General features: G+C 36.6%; 4 protein-coding genes across 4 annotated transcripts; 1 reads left to right on the forward strand and 3 right to left on the reverse strand.

Annotated features, from left to right (window-relative positions):
* Positions 1-1,255: 1,255 nt before the first annotated feature.
* On the reverse strand, positions 1,256-3,753 carry LOC116178959 (factor VIII intron 22 protein-like). The gene is made up of 5 exons (XM_031498627.1): positions 3,526-3,753; positions 3,226-3,475; positions 2,961-3,177; positions 2,693-2,911; positions 1,256-1,455 (listed from the first exon to the last, which is right to left on the reverse strand). Exons 1-5 carry the CDS (start codon positions 3,591-3,593, stop codon positions 1,295-1,297), a joined length of 915 nt encoding a protein of 304 aa, XP_031354487.1. The 5' UTR covers positions 3,594-3,753; the 3' UTR covers positions 1,256-1,294.
* A 1,369-nt stretch (positions 3,754-5,122) lies between these two features.
* On the reverse strand, positions 5,123-12,505 carry LOC116178907 (atypical protein kinase C). The gene is made up of 8 exons (XM_031498564.1): positions 12,268-12,505; positions 12,031-12,081; positions 8,502-8,587; positions 8,207-8,453; positions 7,515-8,159; positions 6,107-6,375; positions 5,625-5,740; positions 5,123-5,566 (listed from the first exon to the last, which is right to left on the reverse strand). The coding sequence occupies exons 1-8, from the start codon at positions 12,413-12,415 to the stop codon at positions 5,479-5,481; spliced, it is 1,650 nt and encodes a 549-aa protein (XP_031354424.1). The 5' UTR covers positions 12,416-12,505; the 3' UTR covers positions 5,123-5,478.
* Positions 12,506-16,215: 3,710 nt separating this feature from the next.
* Positions 16,216-17,085, forward strand: LOC116159477. The gene is made up of 2 exons (XM_031472454.1): positions 16,216-16,359; positions 16,413-17,085. Exons 1-2 carry the CDS (start codon positions 16,245-16,247, stop codon positions 17,078-17,080), a joined length of 783 nt encoding a protein of 260 aa, XP_031328314.1. The 5' UTR covers positions 16,216-16,244; the 3' UTR covers positions 17,081-17,085.
* A 2,536-nt stretch (positions 17,086-19,621) lies between these two features.
* Positions 19,622-20,824, reverse strand: LOC116159273. Its single transcript, XM_031472228.1, has one exon. The coding sequence runs from the start codon at positions 20,822-20,824 to the stop codon at positions 19,622-19,624; it is 1,203 nt and encodes a 400-aa protein (XP_031328088.1).
* Positions 20,825-21,683: the final 859 nt, after the last annotated feature.

Here is a 21,683-nt window from a genome sequence, read left to right on the forward strand (position 1 = left end):
GAGGACACCATGGAGAACTCGCAGAAAACCCATTCTAATCAATTCAAACTTCTCAAGGTTACAATCGGAACGATTACATGATTGCAGCAGCTGGCGATGGTGCGAAGCTATTCTTTAAAGAATTGAGGCTAGAGTTTATTGATAGAACTACGGTTATAGAAACGGTAGTGAAATTGGCAGCAAAATAAGGCAAAAGTGTTACGCAGTTTGCAATCACGAAAAAATGTGTTGTTTGTGCGATCCTCGTGTGAAAGTTGTTGTAAAACGGTTCAGTTTAATGTACCTGTTGTTGGAATTGTTCTTCCAAGGGCTTTAAATAAACTCCTATGCATAAGAAGTTACAAATTGCAAAAAATTGTTTTCTGTTCATTGAGCATGATGTATTGCCTATAAGCCAGGCTACACAAATATCGAGTGCCCATATTCAAATTAGGGATTTGCTTGAATCTCCCCAATCTGCCCTTCTTATTGAGGGTAAGGAGGGCCTCCACGAACGAATGGCCCAGGGCCTCGAAAAACTTAAAAACGGCACTGCATTTAAGGAATAATAAGTGCAACGTTGCTATTAATCGCATAAATTCAAATAAAATTTCAAAAGAAGGTGCGTACGTGGCGACATCTCAACTAGACTTCTAAAACTATTATTGATAGAAAGTGTATCGATTGCCAAGGAGATGGCGCACAAGTACTTGTATAAATTATCTATTCAAAAACCGGGCCTTTAAACTACAATTGCTCTACAGATCTTGCAAGACTCCGTACATTTTGAACTGCCATTTATTCAGACTTCTCAATCAAGTTATAGACTAGAAACAAATTCAAAGGGCTGTAACTTTTGAACTAGTAGCCCAATCTTGGAACTGTTTGAAATTATGGATTCTACAGGCCACATTCTATAAGAAAATCTTTTTTCCGGGTCGATCTGAGACAATTTTTTGTTCGGGGCTCAAAAAAAGGCAGTGTATTACCTTCCTTTTTTACCAAAAATCGACTACACCAAAATTTCTCGGGAAAACACTTTTTCTTATTAATTTGGGTGCGTAGAATCCAAAACAATTCGAACTTTTTCGATCAGACTTGTCAATCAAAAGTTATAGACTAGAAAAAAATTCAAAGGGCTATAACTTTTGAACTAGTAGCCCAATCATGGAACTGTTTGAAATTATGGATCTTGATCTGACCAGAACAGTTATTTAGCTCTCGTTACCTTCACGTTTAGAATAGAACTGACTCTGCTTGAACATTTAAATAAAAATTCCAATTTATCAACATTTTATTAAAAGAAATATGACACTTACAAATAAATAAACACTAATGTACGTAACAAAGTCTTTTGGTCAACTGATAAAAACGACCAAAGCTGACTTTCTAAATGCGGTAAACTTGTTGTATCACTAGTTTGACATGTGATTACTAGAGATTGCAGAAGTAAAAGTAGTTCTTCACACATGTATGCTAAAAGAATATTTCAAAATACCTACCATCAATAAAAATATGTAGACAAAGTTAAGAAAGAAACAGACACAAAAATTGAGCGATAGAGAGGGCTAAAACTAAGGATAAATAAACTTTTTTTTTTCAAATTGAGAACCCAATTAATGTTTTCTCTCTAATTGTCCCAAAATTGGCGTCTTTTGCTATTTTGTTCTCTGTAGTCTTAATGCAATATTGTAATAACATGCATAAAAAAACTGCTTAGAAGCATATTTTGATTCACCTCTTACTAAAATGTAGCTAGTGCGTAGATTGCTCTGAACATACAAAACTCCTATCTTCAGTTCTTAAATATGCAACAATCACCAACATATTATAATTAATAATAATAATAATAATTTACAGCCGAAAGAAGAAAGTTACACGTCCTAGCACAGTTAAAAAACACAATACTCCTTCTTCTCAGAAACAACCCACTCGTATACAACCTAAGCGCAAAAACCTTAATAGCACCACAGGCTCACAAAATACTGCAAGATCTCCACCAAAAACCCAAGCAACCACACAAATACAACCTCAAGAACAAAGAAACACCATAAATACAAGTAAGGCAACAGGCAACACGCACCACAAAGACAGGTCCACCCAATAAAGTTACACGTCCTAGCACAGTTAAAAAACACAAAACTCCTTCTTCACAGAAACACACCACGTTATCACAACCCACTCATATTCAACCCAAACGCAAAAATTACAGGAATTATTATAATGATTTTTTTTTGTTTTGTTTTGTTTTCCTCTTTCCTGATAGCGTTGGCTATTGTGCCCATCAATACCTATGTTGGTAAGTATGAATTACATACTATCCCTCGATTTCCAATGTACGTGTGTGATTTTTATTTTTTTTTTTAGGACCCTACATAACACTTCACCAGACACAGACACAGACACAGACACTAATCGTTACTTGATTTTAATCCGTGCATTTTGTTTTTTCTTCTTTTGCATACATTTTATTAAGAATATAATTAATAATCTTAATTTAAGTAAAACATAATTATGAGATATTGACGTTTGTTGATAAACATTTGAAAAAGATGAAAGTAGATACCATTGGTTGCATATCTTAGGGGCATTTGAGTTGTGTATTTAACAATTGAACATAGAAGATTTGTATGTTGAGTTAAAATGTATGCACTGTATTTTTAAAGCAAAAGATGGGTGGAACCAGTTGTAACATGCTCGTAAATGAACTTACATTTCAGCTTGAGATCATTCATATCGCCCCACGTAAATTTCTCCAAGGTTTTGGCGAATTGTGGAGTCAACTTTTGGTGCGAAGGTTTCAAAATCAACAACAGAAAGATTTGAGTAACTTCACAATTCAGTAAAATATCAGATCTAACACCAGTCTTTGGAACATCTTTAAGTAGGTTTATTATTTCAGTAACTGCATCTAACGCTGAGCTGTAATCGCCTGGAACACCAAAATCTATATCTCTCATTAGAAAATCTGAGCCACTTACTCCGCTCTATCGCATTTGAAGAAAGCAATTGCAAGCAATGAATTCGAGTGTACAAAGAATATTCTGAGATATCAATGGCGTCCTTCAAATACATTTCTGTGGTTAAATTGTCATTTAATTTTGTGAGAGATTCTGCTATTTCGAGATCGATGCCGGTATGCAATGCACAAGTCTCTTGTAATCGCGACCGAGCATGAGTGTAGCAACCTAAAGCCGCCTGCAATGGTTGTAATTAAGGGATCTCATTTGTGACCGAAATTCTTACTTGTAAATTTTCGGTGGCCACACTTTGACAACCTAATGACTTGTTCTTAATTTGAGCAGACATGAAGTTATGTGCCGAACGAATGAGACACGACGTTTCACCTGGTACATTGCCCAATGAGCCCTCACATCGTGCGGCGGCAATCCAACACATTCCTGCGTATACAGGCATTTCAACAGTTTCGCAATGTCGGCCTAAGGTAGTAAAAGATTCGCAGGCATCGGTGACGTTGGGTTTACGCAAAAAACGTCTAAAATGAAGCTATTGTACACACTATATGTATATGTGGGTACAATTTACTTCTTTAACTTTGTAGAAATCTGTTTGTATATTTCTAAAATATCAAATCCTCCAGATTCCCCGGTCATTTTGTGGAATGTATTTATTTATTTAGATATCAGTATCACACATTGAACTATTAATAATATACAGAATACACTGTTGCTTATAGTTCAATCACAAATCATCACATCATTAGCTGTATTCGTTTCAAGTTTCAGGTTATGTTGTAGCGTTGATAGTGGTTTTTTTTGTGGTTATGATACCCCAATTTATAAATATATACAGGGTAGAAATTCTCAATGCCAAAACCCAAAAAGTATTTTTAATAGTAATTATTAATACCATTATATACTATTATTGAAATCGTTTTGGTGGTATTCATAGACAATTTAGGATTGCCACATGGCCGGGATTTTTCGAGACTGTCCCCGATCCCGGTTTTTCATGTACAAATCCCAGAACACAACGTCATGAATAAAAATTCAAAATTTACACTTCGAAACAAAAATACTGGCGACACTGCACGAACCAAAAGACACTCACAACCCCGACTGCGGATTTTGACAATCATGTGAATACGTAGGTTCTACTGAACCAATTGTGAAAGGATATTTGACGTGCCTTTGACTGTACATATAAAAAGAGTGGCGCTTTATACTACCACTCAGTGCTCGACCCAACCTGGTGATGGACGTATTGACAGAAGATGTCAAGGAGCTTGTTGACTAACGACATTGCTTTGGTAGAGGAAAATTAGGAAAAGGTTGAAGAAATACTGGAGGGTTTGGAAGCAGTTATCGAGGAGGTGTTTCTTAATATTAGTAGAAAGAAGACTGACTACCAGTGGTTTTGTGAGAAAGGATCAAGATGCATCATACATATTTGAAAGGGTTATATTAAGAATAGTATAAAATAAACAAATTCATTGTAAATAATATTTATTATAAATACTGTAAATGAAGTATAGAAATCGCAGTTTAACTTATTGGTACGAATACATGGTATAATTAGAAATACTGAATATTGCAATACTAAGAATGAATACTTTATGGAATGTGTGAAACGGTGAAAAACTCTTAAATAAAAAAGCACAAGCTAAATGTAAATACTAAATATCACCAAAAAATCTACCTTGGAGCAATATTGAAAGACAAAAAAATACATCACATAATTTCTGGTAAGACAGATCCCCATGCCTATTGCTTTTAAGTCTAAATTAATCAATAAAAATAACACAAATAAATCTGTATCTCATGAGTAAAAGAATTTTTTAATCATATAAAATAAACCACGCTTTTAATTTAGACTTAAATACATTTTTAATATTGTTATATAAGTCAATAACTTGTAATATTGTTCTTCCAATTTGATAATCTCCTAACATACTCAAATTTGAAATTTTCTTTCTAGCTGCTCCCTTTTACATAAGCTGCAGCCGAAAAGCTATGTATTTTAGTATATTACATAAATACATTTGAGTAACATTTTTTTAAAGACCTAAAGAATTGCCCTATTCGCTTTATTTAAAAATACCCAATTCCTAGAGTTTTTATCCTCCTATTTATATTATATACAAAAGTATATACCCAACGTGCAATATGAAAGAGCAGAAAAACTGATCTACATTACCTTCATCATCAACTTTAGAATTTTTAACTCGAAAGTGGAAACGTCCACTTTCTCAAAAAGCGCAAGCATCAAAATACAGTAGATGCAATTGTATCAAACGTAAACAATAACTAAATGCAGATTGTATCAAAAATCTTGTTTTCTTGCACTATTCGATTAATTTAGCGGAAGGCAAAAAATATTTTGTAAAATAGACTTACTTGGTCTAATATCGACTTGCACTAAACTGACGTCGTATCCCTCTAGCTCGGGTGGTGGCGGAGGAGGGAAAACAGGTGGTGGAAAACGTGGTAAGGGAGGAGGTGGTAAATTTTTGGGGTGTAAAGCACATAACTCGTGATGTCACACGCAGTCTTCCAAGGACATTAATAATGGATTGACGTACTCAAAACCTTCGAACTCGGACTGATCTATTTTTTCTATCACGCGCCTTTTGGGAACCAAAAAATTAGTAATTCAGACAGACTAAGGGTACAGTTTAAACTTACGGATCATCCGGAGTGAGATGTACAGGTTCATCGGTAAACTCGGGTGGGAAATTCGCTAAATCTCTGTCACCGTCTAATCTTGGTTTATATGGGGGTGGTACTTGTTTCTGTTCTAGCTGTAATTAACCAGAAAACATTAATTTACAACAAGACGCACAGAAGAACAATAACAAAGGATAAGGTTGGGTGCAAAATAAACGCTTTTTTAGAGCAACAAAAATACTGTCCATCTTCTCCCAGTTTCAGAATGCTGGAGTCAGAGGTGCAAATAGAATTTTACTATATGAAACCGTTTGGCCGTCACAGCGAGCTTCTCAAATTTAGTGAATGTTTAAAAACAAAAGCGAGTTTCTCATACAATTTGGGCCCAGAGTGAGTACATTGAACGAAATTTCCATAAGAAAGCGTGTACTTTAGGTTTACTCATTTGTAAGAATAAAGAAATGGCACACAGAACAAAAAAAGCACAGTAATACACATACCATATCCCAATCAATGCTCTTGAAAAACTGGTGACTTGTAATTTCAACAAACGATTCGGAGCTATGACAACCCAGTCGATCGGCCGGATTCTTATTAAGAAACCCTTTAAGAACGTTAGCCGCCTTAACGCTAAGGGACCTAGGAATACGGATTGTTTTTTCTAATATAACTTGGAATAAGTAGTCTTCAGTATTTTGGTCAGGATTTTCCGAAGCGCCCGCTATATCAAATGGAGATCGTCCAGCAAGCATTTCATACAGTAGCACTCCTAATTGTAGATTAAAATTAATCAACACAAAAATACAACCTAAAAGTAAGTTAAGCGTGTACAGTAAAGTTTATAGTCCAGACAATTTATTACACAGATTACATAAGAACTTGTGCCAGCAAAGAGACTTGGCTTGTCATATTTAGGATTAGCATGCTGAAATAATAAGGCAAAAGTCCTCAAAAACAGAAGTCTTTGCTAAAAGTGCCATTCATTCAAAGAACAGTTTGTTCCCATTTACTCAAAAACTACAAGGTGATTCAAACAACCCCTACTTTTGAGCCCATCATTTTTTCCTAGTAAACTGAGAGTTTAACTGTATAATCGAGACGAATTGGGGTCATTTCTTTTGTGAGTTGCATTAAACTTTACGACTACCAGTTCCGTAATCTTATATTTGAATGTCACTTAATTAATCTTGAGACAGTCCGTTAACTAGCAGGGATACCAAAAAATATAAGAATAATAATAGAGGTTTATTAAATAGAATATTATATAGAACGATTTTCAAAATAAATCCACATTTTTCCAGCATTTTTTGGCATCACAACGAACCAATCGCAGAATGCCATAAAGAAAGTACTTGTAACAGGATGTAACATATAAGTCATGAGAGCACGGTGATGGTCAAAGTACCTTTGTCTATTCATCCTTTTAGTTTAGAATGGCATTAGATACCTACATTTCAAAAGAATTTGCTGATAAGAAATTTGCTAATAGTTTTACATATTGTATTTTGACCATCACTGTGCTCTCATTACTTACTTGTTAACTAATTGTCTTAAAAATCTATCATCCCGTTACATACCTCACTTATATTAATTGAACTACTAGAGATTTGATATATTTAAAAAAATGATTTATTTTGCGCATGCGCGATCACTTTTAGAAGAAGCGATCGCATATTCGAAAGCTAAGATGCGGACAATTTCGTTTGACATTGGTCCAATACTGAACTTTACAGCTAAGCGGTAAATGATGGCATTTTACTAAATTTTGCAAGATAGCGACTTTGAGAACTATAGTTTGTAAGCAATATACATACCAAGTCCCTTGCTTTTGCTTGTATTAGGTAAATTTCTCTAATATAACTGGACGATTAAAAATTCCTGACGACAATTTTACCCAGTTTGGCTTACCAAGCGCCCACCAGTCCACTGAAAATCCGTAGTCTTCACCTCGTAAAATCTCGGGTGCGATATAATTCGGAGTTCCGCAGAAAGTTGAAGTGGTATCGCCTGGCCGTATTCCCTCCTTACACATACCGTAGTCTGTCAGCTTGATATGACCTTCATGATCTAACAGGACATTGTCAAGCTTTAAGTCACGATAAATAATTCCTTTGCAGTGCAAAAAGTTAAGAGCTAGTGAAATTTCAGCGGCGTAAAACCGGGCGTGTTCCTCCGGTAAACGCCGTTGTCGTTGCATATGAAACATAAGATCACCACCGCGCACGAATTCAATAACAAAAAATAATCTGGAAGGTGTTTGAAAACAAGAATGGAGACCAACTAAAAATGGATGATTTGACGCCGTCTCGAAGACGTGCTTTTCAGTTTGGACCCAATCTATGTCTTCATCGTCGGTTACTAAAGCCTTTTTAATAACTTTCATTGCGTAAATTCTACCAGTTTTTTTCAATTCCACCATTAAAACTTTAGCATAGGAACCTCTGCCGATTACACGAATTAAGTCAAAATCATTGAGCGAGTATTGTCGTTGTGATCCTGGTTCGAGCGCCTCATCAGATACCTTGGAAGGATCTTCTACTGGTACTGAGTCACCTAAACACAACATGGAGATCAATTCGTTGAGGACGAACTGAACTCACCTGTAACATCAGGTGGTGGTTCAGGAAAATCTCTCAGTTCAGATATTAGTTCGCTTCGTGCTATACCGACAGCTTGAGTTTCTCCATTGTGATCTTCCTTGATAATTGGCTCGATATGTTCATTGGTACAGGGAATTTGAACCAATTTGTGGCACTTTTTGTGAACCAAGAGCTTACATTGAATACATTTGAAGCCTTGTCTTCCTAAACCCCAAATTCTATCATGGCAAAACGCACAGAAAGCTCTCTGCAAACCACTTCATCACAAATAAATACAGAACACTCGATTACGTACCCTATTAAATCGTTTTGCTTGAAATATGTGACCATTCACTCTGTACAACTTCCTCCAGCGTCTCGCTCCTCTTCTGTAAATGCTACCTGTAAACAAACAGTAAATAAGAACCCTTGGATGGTTACTTTATCCTATACCATGAACTGGTTTCGTTTTAATTTGTGACGCACAAAAAAATTTACAGCATTTCACAAACGTTTTCAAATTCATTTTAGTTTAATGTCTATGACCGAGCAACTCATTTATTGCACTACAAAACACAAAATTGTAGAATAGAGAGGGGTAGAGGTCAAACTAGTTTATCAGTTTGATTGCAAGCGCAAATGTATTAAAAGTAAAGGATGCATGATTACAATTTAAGCAGATATTTTTGGGAAAATCCTATGATCAAATTTCCAGTAAATACAAAAAAAACCAAACTCTTTTGACAATTCGTTACAACAGATTAGAATTCAAAGTAGTATAAAAAAATATAGGACAGGACTCTTGGAGTAGCAAATAAAAAAGTTGAAAAATGTTATCCAAAACGCGTTATTGTGTCTGTCCGTCCTCCCATCGGCAAACAAAACGATGTGCAGCAAATTTGCCGTTATTTCCCATGTATACAAATTTCAAGATTTGGTGCAAGTACAAAATTTAAAAAAAACAGTGAAATAGAAAAAAGCAGGCACAGTAAAAGACAGATGAAATGTTCACCGTTAAATTCAAAAGAATGAAGTTCCGATTGGTAGTTGGAAACCAAATTCTTTTTGTTGCTGCTAGAGCCGATTTTTTGCGACTTTGTTGTTTTCAATCTGAAATGTGGGTAAGACTACCCAAAACTATCATAATTGTTTCCGATTTTTCGACCCAATTCAAATGTTTATAAGAAAACCTTTTTCGTACTTCCGAGACTAAAGTGACAACTTCACTCCATTATGACAAGCACTGAAGTCTCACTTTTTGTCCCGCCGGGATTAAATTTGGACGAAAATCCCGGAAGGATGAAATTACTAACAAGGCAATTTCAGTAGGTTGTTCCACATTTTGTATGCGGCACTACTTCTTAAACGCATCGTAGTGCTGCTCATATAGTTTTTTGGATTTCGGTGGTATAAATATTCTTTTTCTATTTCGATGTGGAAACAATACCGAAACCGTACTTGATTGGTCCAGTTTGCGTGCGTTTCTAGACAAAAATGATGCTGAAAGAAATAGAAACGTATTCTTTTTTTTATTTTGTTGGATTGGTACCCCTCGCTTTTTTGCCGTCATCGGTATCCGTCAAATCAAAACTAAACATAATCTGTAACGTGTAAATAAAGTACGAGAGAGGACTTTTTAACTAAATTTCAAATAAACAAAGGTATGACAATTTATTGTACAAGAGACGTGTTTGTCATCCGTATTCATCATAACTGCCGCAAAATGGAATTATGACCAAATAATTAAAAATTTGAAGTTTGAAAATACAGGAATCAGGTTAGCCAACGTGAAAATAAATGAACTGTGTCTATTACCAACATACACTGAATGATAGTTTAAAATTACCTAACAACGCCTAAAGGCAATATTTATAATTTGTATATATTATTTAAAAGTCGAAATAGAAAAAATAGTATAAAGCACACGTGTCATTTGACTACTTGTCGCACTCGGCTTTTACCGCATTCGCCGCTACGCGGCTTATGCGGCAAACTACCTCGTGCGACAATCTTCGCCAAATGACACTTGTACTTTAATATACTATTACCTACTTTGGATGCTTTTTTATCAATATCAAATACAGCTTTGTCACCCACCACCAAAATTATGACACTAGCAATGACAGTTTCCAAATTATTTTTGTTACCATAGCATACGGATTGTAGCACCAACGCAACGTTCCTATGGTAAAGCCGGATTTATAGTTCCGTAGCCGTAAGAACGTAAGAACGGAACCGTCAAATCTTACGTTAACGAAAATTATACGATTTATAGTTACCGTAGTGGTAAGAGATGAGCTTGCGCATTAGTGCGAAACGACATCTGCCATTGTATGTCATCTGTCAGTAAGAGTAACGTGCATTTCAAAATAATAATAACCAACAAAGTGTCAATAACTGTTTGAATTATCCGAGTATTGCCGACGACAAACGCGTTAGCACGATTTACCGTAAGAAATAAGATTTGGGCATTTCCTACGTACCGTAACCGTTCTAACGCAACGTTAACGCGAACTATAAATGTTCACACGCCACAATTCCAAACGTTACGGTACGGCGTTGCGGGTACGGAACTATAAATTCAGCTTAACTTGTTAAGATGCGATTTTTTGAAAGAACGCGTTCTCTAACTCCATATACATATTAACTGTTTCAGTTTCGGAAGTACTAAAAATATCGTATATACCTTGCGACTGAAGTAGTGGTCTTAATCCCTCAGGTAAATTATGGCCCTCCCTTCGGTCGGGCCATAAACTTTACCTTCAGAATTAAAAGTACTACTTCAGTCCCGCGGTATACAGGGTGGTGACTTACGTAACGCATCATAGGGATTTCAATGTAAAATTCATAACATGCGATTATTGGCTCCCCAAATTATTTTAGATCAAAAATGTATTAAGGTTTTTTGTAGAAAAAAATTTTTTACGTCAATCAACCGTATTACTTTTCATTTTTTTGCATAATAAAGACGGAAAATTGGAAAAATAAAACCCGCATCTTTTTCAATCATCTGTGAAGCCATGGAATTTTCTAAAACAAAAAGATATCCAGTTATCAATATTAGCAGCAGTTCGAAATGGATTTTATGATCGACTTGGTTACTGTCTTGTAGTTAATGGTGACTTATTCGAACATTTATTGTAAATTGTTATATTAGGAAACCCTTTTCAGTAATTTAGTCTTTCTTTATGTTGAATTCGCTGTTCTAAATATAATACTTTTTGATGGAATTTGATTTGTTTTATAGCTGACGTTCCATGGCATGACGGATATTGGCGTAGTTGTTGTATTATAAAATTCCATGGCATCACAGATTATTGCAAAGATGCGGGTTTTATTTTTCCAATTTTCCGTTTTTATTATGCAAAAAATTGAAAAGTAATACGGTTGATTGACGTAAAAATTTTTTTTCTACAAAAAACCTTAATACATTTTTGCTCTAAAATAATTTGGGGAGCCAATAATCGCATGTTATGAATTTTACATTGAAATCCCTATGATGCGTTACGCAAGTCACCACCCTGTATAATATACCATTATGTTATATGTCAAACAAAATGAAATATGTAATAAGTTTTCAATAATTATTGTCTGTTGTGGAGAAGGCGGGGCCGTGAGAGGTGATAGGTAATAAATTCACCTCACTACCATTTCATATTAGGTGAGTATGAAAGAGATTACAATTCCTGATCAAGCTACCCCATTGTGAGCTATACCAACCAATTTCATCATGAGTATATTACAACACACTCAATATAAAACAGCCCTAAAACAAGGCTAGAAACTTAATAAAACTAAAAGTAAACAAAACTAGTTACTAAACTAATAAAATAAAAACTACTTACGATCCTCTCCTTGACATGGCATTCCGGGTTGCGATGGTACATTTGGGAATACTACGAACAAAAGAGAACAGAGTAAGAGTTTCGTCCCCTTCAACTTCTTAATTGCTATAAGTAATAAATATCCCCTATGAAGATAAACCTTTTTTCACCTGCTATTTGGTAAATATAGATTAGATAATGGAAATGATCGATTTTGAAACTTTCCCTAAAAGCGATAAAAATACAAAATATGCGCACCTCTGGGCATATTCGCCAACATTAAAGTTATGCCGTGGTTCAACATAGTGGGGTGATAACCGTATAAGACTGCAGCCTCGCACATTTCCTTCCATACGTTCATATTAACCGAACTTTTGAACCTATCCCATTTTTTCTGCATTTTCATATAATTAGCCTTGATCGAAGCCCATATCTGACTTTAATTGCAGAATGAGAAAAAAACACCGAGTTGATTGAAAGAGGCACAACGCGAGCAAATCACACGTAAAGTACTTTACAAACAAGAAATGCGTCGAGATAATGACGTTATCTTTTGCTTAATTTGAAGATAAGATTAAGTATGGACTTTAATTAAATACAAGGTGGACCACGGGAGCGGGAAGATTTGAAGACAATGTAATCCAGAAAGTAACTGTATTTAATTAAAACAATGTACTATATACTATAAATAGTATATTATGTATCAAGTTTTATAAACGACACTTTAGACACGAGTTTATGTTAATAGTTTAATAATGAGTCAAATGCGCGAAATAACTTCGCGCTAGCGTTATATCACTTATATACAATATTTTTTCTATAACTGAACCGATTGTTAATTAAATTTGCTGTTTAAGTTCAACTTTGTCATGTGTGCGAAATACTTTTTTATTATACCTGAATCACAATCTCCGTTTTAAACACTCAAATGCGTGCGAAAAAGGGCCTTTAAAACACACGTGCTTTAAAGTTGCTTAGTGACGATACTTCAAGTATTACTTTTGAAACTGTCATCTGGCGCTGAAATAAAAAATCTTCCTAGGTCGCTTTCTGTAAATGCAGAACATTTCTTTGGCTTGTACCTATCCTTTGATTGAAGCTTTCACAAACGCGCGTAATTTAGGGTATGCTTCCAAATCTGTTCCACTTTTTAATCGCAGCATTGTTTGAAGTTTTGAATGAATGCACCAAAAGATAGAAGATTTAAATACCTTTGACATTTCCTTCATATATGCCAGTATTATCGATGCATGTAAGACTATTCGTAAGTAACTTCATATGCATCCATGGAAACAACTTTTCATATTCATTATAATAGGCTTTACTGGATTTGGATTTTACACCTACCACCATTTGCTTAGATTTTACAACAAGCGATTTAATGAACGGTGTATTATCTTTTTCAACGGAAATCGTTTTATTCACAAAGACGATGATTTTTATAAGCAAGTGACGTTTCCATGGCAATCGTGAAATTACGAACACCCAGTCCACTTAATTAGACATGTATTCGAGTATAACGTTCCATTTATTTTTACCTTCTTGGGTACGTACTCTATCCAGTTTATATTATGTGTACTGCACAATTCGTCTCGAATATTCTGCTGTTGACTCGATCAAATTCCGCTTCGCGCCCGCTTGTTGTTGCATTGTATCCTTCTTGATATATTCAAGGGGGGCGGACAGCTAAGTAGATACAAAATTCAGGTATTTTATTGTCACATAAAATTGGCAAGGGAGCCGAGCTATGAGCGTGGTAGTAGCCTCTTTCATTACCATAACAATTAAATACTTACCGCTAAAAAATAATTTGGAGTTTATAATTACTGAACGTTTTGTAAAGCACGCAATTAACAGTACAGATGTTAATAATTACTACAAACCGCTCAGAAAAGCTGTATAATTAACCGCCTTTTGCGTGAGGTGTCTAATTCCGGAGCGATTGCAGGTAGCGTACGTATTTGCATGTTGCACGTTATGATAGAATCTCGTTGGCGGTTGAGCATGTTTCTCTAAGTAGCTAAGGCTAATTTTTCACACTTGGTTGAACCCAAAAATAACTTCATACCGATATGTATGACCGATAAACGAGGGCGTGTGCTTTACGTGTAGGTACGTTCAGGTGAACTAAGACTAAAGGTTGAAAATCATGAGCCCTTTTTGATGTTGCTTAGCAAGTTTCTTCTTGCATATTGCTCAAACACAATGCTGTTTGCGATTGGTAAGGTTGTTCAAACACTTTCAAAGTTGGACTTTTAAATGCTCTTAATGATTTTTAAAGAGACTTTAACATCCTCTTGGAAGCTCATTGAAGACTCTTCCATGCAGATTTTTAGACATAGGCCTAAAATCCTTTTGAAAACTTCGTATAGACTATTGAAAGCTTTTAAAAGCTGGCCACTTTTGAAAACTTTTAAATGCACTTACAGACCTTTACACCTCGTAAAAGGGAACTTAGATTCCGATATTAAACGCATACGCATACGATTTATTATGAAGTAAAATAAATAAAAATCCACGAGCAAACCGTACAATAATAATTATTCAAAAACAAAACAGACTTCAAATATATACTTAACAAACAAAAACGTTCTACAGAGTTTTCGGACAAACACATCATATTTGCCGAAAAGAATCCGCCTTCATTCCTTATTACTGGTGACTGGTGACTAATCCTTTATCGACCTGATGGCACACAGATGTCGCTCAAGATTTCTATAATTTTCGCCACACATTTTCAATTGGTGACAGTTCGGGTTATACTAGTAGATGAGCAAAGGGACTTCTAGATCAGGAAGTGACGTCACGCCAATGAGAATCGAGTATTGTGGTCACGTGGTGCGGTGTGAGCCAATGGGAGCGCGTGAGTCGGCCATTTTGTGACGTCACATTTTGCGTGTTTTGCTTCCGGTGTTTCTGGATCAGGAAACGCGTCACACCAATCAGAATGCAGTATCGGCCATTTTGTCTACGTCACATTTTGCGTGTTTTGCTTCCGGTGTTTCTGGATCAGGAAACGCGTCACACCAATCAGAATGCAGTATCGGCCATTTTGTTTACGGCGTCACACCAATCAGAATGCAGTATCGGCCATTTTGTTTACGTCATATCTAGGTTTCCCGCGTTTATTTCTGGACCAGGAAACGCATACTGCTGATTAGAATTTACCGGACGCTGCTTCCTGTTGACGTGAACGGATGTTGCTTCCTGTTCCCGCCATTTACGTTTCCTGCTGATTAGAATTTACCGGATGCTGCTTCCTGCCGATAATCGGATGTTGCTTCCTGTTCCCGCCATTTACGTTTCCTGCTGATTAGAATTTACCGGATGCTGCTTCCTGCCGATAATCGGATGTTGCTTCCTGTTCCCGCCATTTACGTTTCCTGTTGACGTGACCGGATGCTGCTTCCTGTTGACGTGACCGGACGCTGTTTCCTGCTGATTAGAATTTACCGGATGTAAGTTTCCTGTTAACATGAACGGATGCCCGTCGATACATGAATTACGAATCTACCGCTTTAGTCAACTGAGCTAAAAGGGGCGCGCGATTGCAGGGGCGTAGAGGGTCGCGTTAGATACTCACATATGAGCTACAGCTAACCCTACCTGCTATAGGTATAGAGTAACAGCGTGCGAAATTTAGTTGTTATTATAATTAGAATGGGAAGCTGCAATCTCGCGATAGTGTTTATTTATAGCAGCTATGATAAGACGCTTAAAGGTGTAATAACCATTTTATTTTAATTAATATAATAAATATCTACATATACAAAATGCTAGAAATTATGAAGCTACAAAGTTTTTTGTGTGCGCTCCGCCATAATACAATCTCTACAATAAATCATTAACGGCGCTGGACCATCGATGTGGGTGCGCTGCCATGGTTGATTCCAGTGTTTTGTACATCGTATTCGATTCCGCAGCTCACAATCTCTTTGAAATACGGTTGGAATCTTGATCCATATTTTCAATAAGTCATTTACACTTAAACTTAACAATTCGCTCTTCGTCTCAATATAATTAGACTCCTTTTGAGCCTCTCGCCTAGCGATGTTGTAAAGTATTCGATCCATTATCGTTCGATATGAGGACCGAAATGAACATTAGCATCCCCGTTTTATACCTACACCTTTAAGATACACTGCGCATGATGGATTTCTTCAAATCCCCTCCAGAAGTACTTTTAAGAGCAGGTATAAGAGTAATAAGAAAGTAAAAAATCGATTTATATCGAGATGAGTGCACAAATACAGCAACAATCGCAAGATTCGTGGGGTAGCGAAGATGATGCAAAGTCATCACTTTCGCTGGATAAATTATCGGTGAATGAATCCTCGAAAGAGGAGCAAGGTATGCATTGAATAACGCCGATTATTGTGGAAGCAAAAGATGTATGTTTATAGGAAAGGAAACCTTAATATCTTCGTGGTCGTTATTCTTAGACGGAGGCATTATTCTCGAAGTTGGCGTTACACTGGACGAGTACTTTTTCGATTCCATCGTGCAAATATCATGTCCTCCGCATTATGATGACCAGTATTTACAATTTGAGCGTTGCGAATGGAAAGAAATATTCAATTTTAAAACTGAACACTTAATTAAACATATGGTGCAGTGTACGCCTAAAAGAAGGAGCAAGCATGAAATTTTTACCGAGTCCAAAATAATAATACTTGAAGCGGAAGAAGAAGAAGACGGCGGATGTATTCGAATAAGCGAATCAGATAAATCTATAATATTTTCCAAGCAAGCAATCGATATGATATTTATCGCTTCCGAAGTAATTACTCAAAAATTGGATGTTGCCAACCACTATGCGATGTATTGTCTTTATGATGACTTTACGCGTGAGGTTGCAAAAATTCTACATACCGAAGGTGTTACTAGCGAAGAGAGCATTTTATCGAGAGGGAAATTGATATGCCAAAATCTCAAATTGTTAACATCGCTAAGCAGTTGGAAGGAAAAGTATGATAATTTGCAAGACTTGACTCTTCTAACAGAAATTGTAAACATTCACCCTCGAAAATTTATAAATACGGTTGTTAGTAAAATTAGCATGTTAAAATAAATAATTTTTTAACATAAAAATGCTTTTTATTTATTCATAGGTATGGATACACATCAACTTATTATCCACCTAATGCCGCATATACAATTCAATATGTTTATCAAACTTTAAAAGTTTAGCTAATACATTATATAATTGCTCCAATACGCCTTTATTAGCACAATGAATATTGAATAAGGATAGATCAATGTCACCTGATTGAATTACACGACCTGTATATTCACTATATTTATGAAATTTATTTCCGGTGATAAAGTATAGGTATCCATCCATGTATTTGAATATAGAAGTTATCTTAGCCGGAATATCCGGAAAGGTTTCCGCATATATTAAGCGATTTTTAGGCCGATGACTACAATCATCCAAATCTAGCAGTTCATTTGCACCATGATAAATAAGCGTGCGTCCGGTATAGGTGTTAACTGCAGCATTCACTTTATGGCTGTTGGGAATTGTGAAGTGGCTATAAGGTTGAGGCCATCCTGGTAGCAGTTGCAGACTAGGGAATTGCACTATGTATATGCGACCGCCACTAAAGAAGACAACATCACCGTTAGGCTTTTGATATACCGCTTCCAAACGTTTAAAAGATGCCGGAAGAAACGTTAACCACTCAAGCAGATTCTTGGCAGGTTCCACTTTGCTGCTGTTTAACGCCGATATCCAAACCCAATGTTCATAAAACATATAAAGTCGTTTGTTTAGAATCAAAAAGTGTTCGATTTGAATGGTACACAGGTCAGGTGGTTTAATGGTCTTGCGAGTAGTAGTCTTGGGAGTAGGTGTAGTTGTCTTAATACGCGTTGAAAGATGATAAGTTTTATTCTCTGGTGAAGGGGTACCAGCAGTATCACTAGGATATAGTGCTCGGATTCCAGCTATATCATCCTCATGTAGCGTGATCATATTTGAATTGTAATAAGGAAACATGAGTGCATTTTCATCGCTCGAATGGTGTAATCCGAGAGTATGACCTATTTCGTGTAAGACAACTTGGAAATAACTAGAATAACCGGGGGGAGGTGCATTTGCATCTGCTACATGCCAGCGTTCTTCCCAATCTATATGCATTTCAACAACATTCTGATCTCTGGAGGGAAAGTATGCATGGGCTAATACATTGCCCAATCCATCAAACTCGAATGCACATTGCGGATATGGTGGTGAAGCGAACTCATGCTTTCGGGTATGAAATGATATTAATATGTCTGGGTTCCTTGAGCTATATTTGAATTTCAAATTTGTGTGGTTCGCCCAAACTTGAAATGCTTTATCCGTCATCTGTAAAATGTGCAGGTCATGCATATTGGAAATATAGTAAATCAAAGTCTGTTTTGTCCATTTATACCGATGAGTCATATACGCTGCTGGGTCATCAATATTTCCGCATCTAGGTCGAGACATGAGTTGTAATGTTTCGGCATTTAATCTGCCATCACTAGGTAGTTTATAGAGTTCTTGAAATTTCTTTAAAGCGTTAACGGTGATATTTGTACGATTATCTTGAGTTGATTCACCTTCACCAGGCTCCTTTATATATCCATATTTGGTGAGATGACTATATGCCATATCGATTTCACGCTCACTGATTGTATCGCTGCCGTCGTCAACATTATCAGCAGCAGCAGCAGCAGCATTAGCACTAATACAGAAAAACCAGCTCAGTACGACAACTGCAGCTTGCATGATTGTAAAATCTATACTGATTCAAAATTTTCTTTTGGAGGACTAATAAGGATGTGGTAGTGGGGGAATATATTGAAATGAATTAAAAATTAGGTTATAAATACTTAATCCTCTCTCAACGACATAATGGTGCAGACTGTAATCGATGTACAAGGCTTTAAAACATCAAGAAACGTATTTATACCAAAAGAACTGGCGATTTATAATGGCAAGCAGGTTGCTCATTTTATGTTCAGGCCTCCATTTCCGTGGAATAGCTTATCTACCGATTTACAACGGCAAGCTACCTGGCTAATTCATAACCATCACGGAATTAAATGGGAGCATGGTCATACGCCATCCTACATGTTTCCAATTATACTTCGCCAGTTAATATCATCATCAGACCAAATATACGTTAAAGGAAAAGAAAAAGCCGATTTCATTCGAAAAACTCTATCGCAAAATGTCACCGAGGTGGAAGAAGAACCAGCTCTACCTAAATTAGAAGCATGTTGCTACTATCATGTGCGCTCACTTTGTTGTTGCGCTTTATCTAACGTTTATTATATTTATAATACTCATGTAATTCAGTAATTTTTTTTAAATAAAACAACCAAATTCAATCATTTTTACTTTATTGCAATTGATACATCTTAATACGATTACATAATATGGGCTCCAAAACAGCTGCAATGCGTTCTATTTTACATTTGAAGCGGTACCTATCTAATGCGACAGTTTCCCACGGACCCTTTCTTGCTTCTCTGTGAGCATAGGACCAAACTCGCAAGATATAAATTTTATTTTTTGATTCGTCAAAACTGACACTCTTCATTTATATAAAGTTTAATTACACTTTTACGTGAACTATAATTAAGTTTTGCGTACGATGCCGGTGAACGGTTCATACTCGATTAATGCATCATGTAAAATAACGCAGTAAGCGATAGTTTCATTTGCAAATGCAGATGATGCTTCAACTTCCAGCTTCAAATCGATCACCACGTTATGGACGCTCTCGTTTTGACGGGTGCAATTGATAATGAAGATAGGCTGCTTTTCGAACTCTTTGTAGCTAAGAAGGGAGCTCTCCTGCGACGAGTCGTAATATTGATTACGAAAGTTTAAATATTCTTCGTAAGCATCCACATACTTGTTATCGGTAAAAACCAGATTTTGCTGCTCATACGGATATCTTCGGTTGTTAATGTTTGCTTTTATATTGGAAATGCTTAAATGGTTAAACTCGCTCGCATCTGCTTCTTTGTTATTTCGCTTCCTAGTTTGGAACGCAATCAGTAGCCATTGAGGCCGTTGAAAACCGGTGCTGCTTTTTACCGACCAAACCAATGATCTGGTGCTGGGTAAGGTTGGGTATACGTAAAGGTCGCGCGCATGAAACGCCACTTGTATCGGCGAATTCTTGTTAATCCTCCCGTAGATCGATAACTTCATAGCATCGTTAGGAATTATGTACGGAACTTTCCATGTTACCTTCGTAAGATTAATCTTAACTTCAGTCTCGCCTTTATAGCAATCACTATCGTCCTTGGAACGAATTAATATCAGTTCTTGACGGATGTTGACTAGAGGCTTCCTGTATCCTTCGGCAAACCCGAGTACATGCTTTAGAGGTATGGAAGCGCAGAAAGCCGTCTTCGTGCTATTTAGTATCTGAGGAGACCCGGAAGGGCTCCAACCTGCATGCGATAAGCATCTGCTTTGATCTGATGTGTATGAGCAAAACCCCTTGATGGTGCTGTTTATTCCGGGTAATCGAACAGTTTCTATCACCTGATCACCCAAAATAAACCTAATTTCGTCGAAGAGAAAGAGCGGCGCGTTGTTGGTGAAATCGTAAGCTTTATTTGCGGTAGTCGGATTCAGCGTTCCTTCTAAATATATAACGCTATCGTAGGTGGCCGTGATGAGATCCGCTTTCTGTATGACGAGATTAATCTCATCGGAGTTACCATAAGCGTTTGTCGTATAAGGATGGTATGTTCTGCGATCGCATTCCACGATCATGTCTTCATACTTTACGCCCGTGAATAGGTTTTTTAATGCTTCTTCCATCTTTTCTTAGTACTGTATAGCCGAGATATTGCAAAAACTGTACGTCGTCTTCGGTTAATGCACCGTGAGCAATTGTTGCGTCGATGGCCGACGATGGATGACTAAATGAAGAACCTTGCTTACAGAAAATTTTAAGTCCCATATTTTTTCAGCTCCAATCGAATAGTCACTCTTTCTTCGCCGAAATCTACTAAATGACCGTCTTGATCGACTAACCTCAAGGTTATGTTATCTATTTGATGCGCGAGTACCGGTAAATATATAATCGTAGCCGGCTCCTTGATTAACTTATAGCCCGGCTCAACGTGTACGTCAAATTCAAAGATTGTATGAGATAGCGCACTGTTTCTGTATGCTCCACCCGTTAGATTACACTCGACGTGTATATTAGTAGCGTTGATTATTTGCACGTCCAGATCAGATTCATGGGTTCTACCTCCTTTATACAATTTAGGAGAGAAACCGAGCATGCGACCGATGGAGTTCGATTTCCTAAAGTCAATATCGTGTATGGTTTTCATTTCGCATTTTAGCGTATTATTATTAGGTCTCAACATAAAGTCCATCGAATTGGTTGGTTCGTTTATATGATGCTGTAGAATCCTGTTGATCTCTTCAATTTCATACGCGCCACTCGGAATGGTAATCTCTTTGAAGATGCTATCGGCCGCTGCATAGTAAAATTTGTTGTTTCCCTCAAATATATTGCGTATAGAATTACAGCCGTAAAAGCCAACCAACCCTAATCCATATTGATAATTGCGGTCTAGTTCGATCGGCGGAAAATATGAGGTGCTGAGGACGTTGCCGGCACCTGTTAAGGTGAACGTTTGAGACATGACTGATGAAGTAAACAAAC

This window comes from Photinus pyralis, unplaced genomic scaffold, assembly GCF_008802855.1.
Source record: "Photinus pyralis isolate 1611_PpyrPB1 unplaced genomic scaffold, Ppyr1.3 Ppyr1.4_LG1, whole genome shotgun sequence".
In the NCBI taxonomy this organism is placed as follows: domain Eukaryota; kingdom Metazoa; phylum Arthropoda; class Insecta; order Coleoptera; family Lampyridae; genus Photinus; species Photinus pyralis.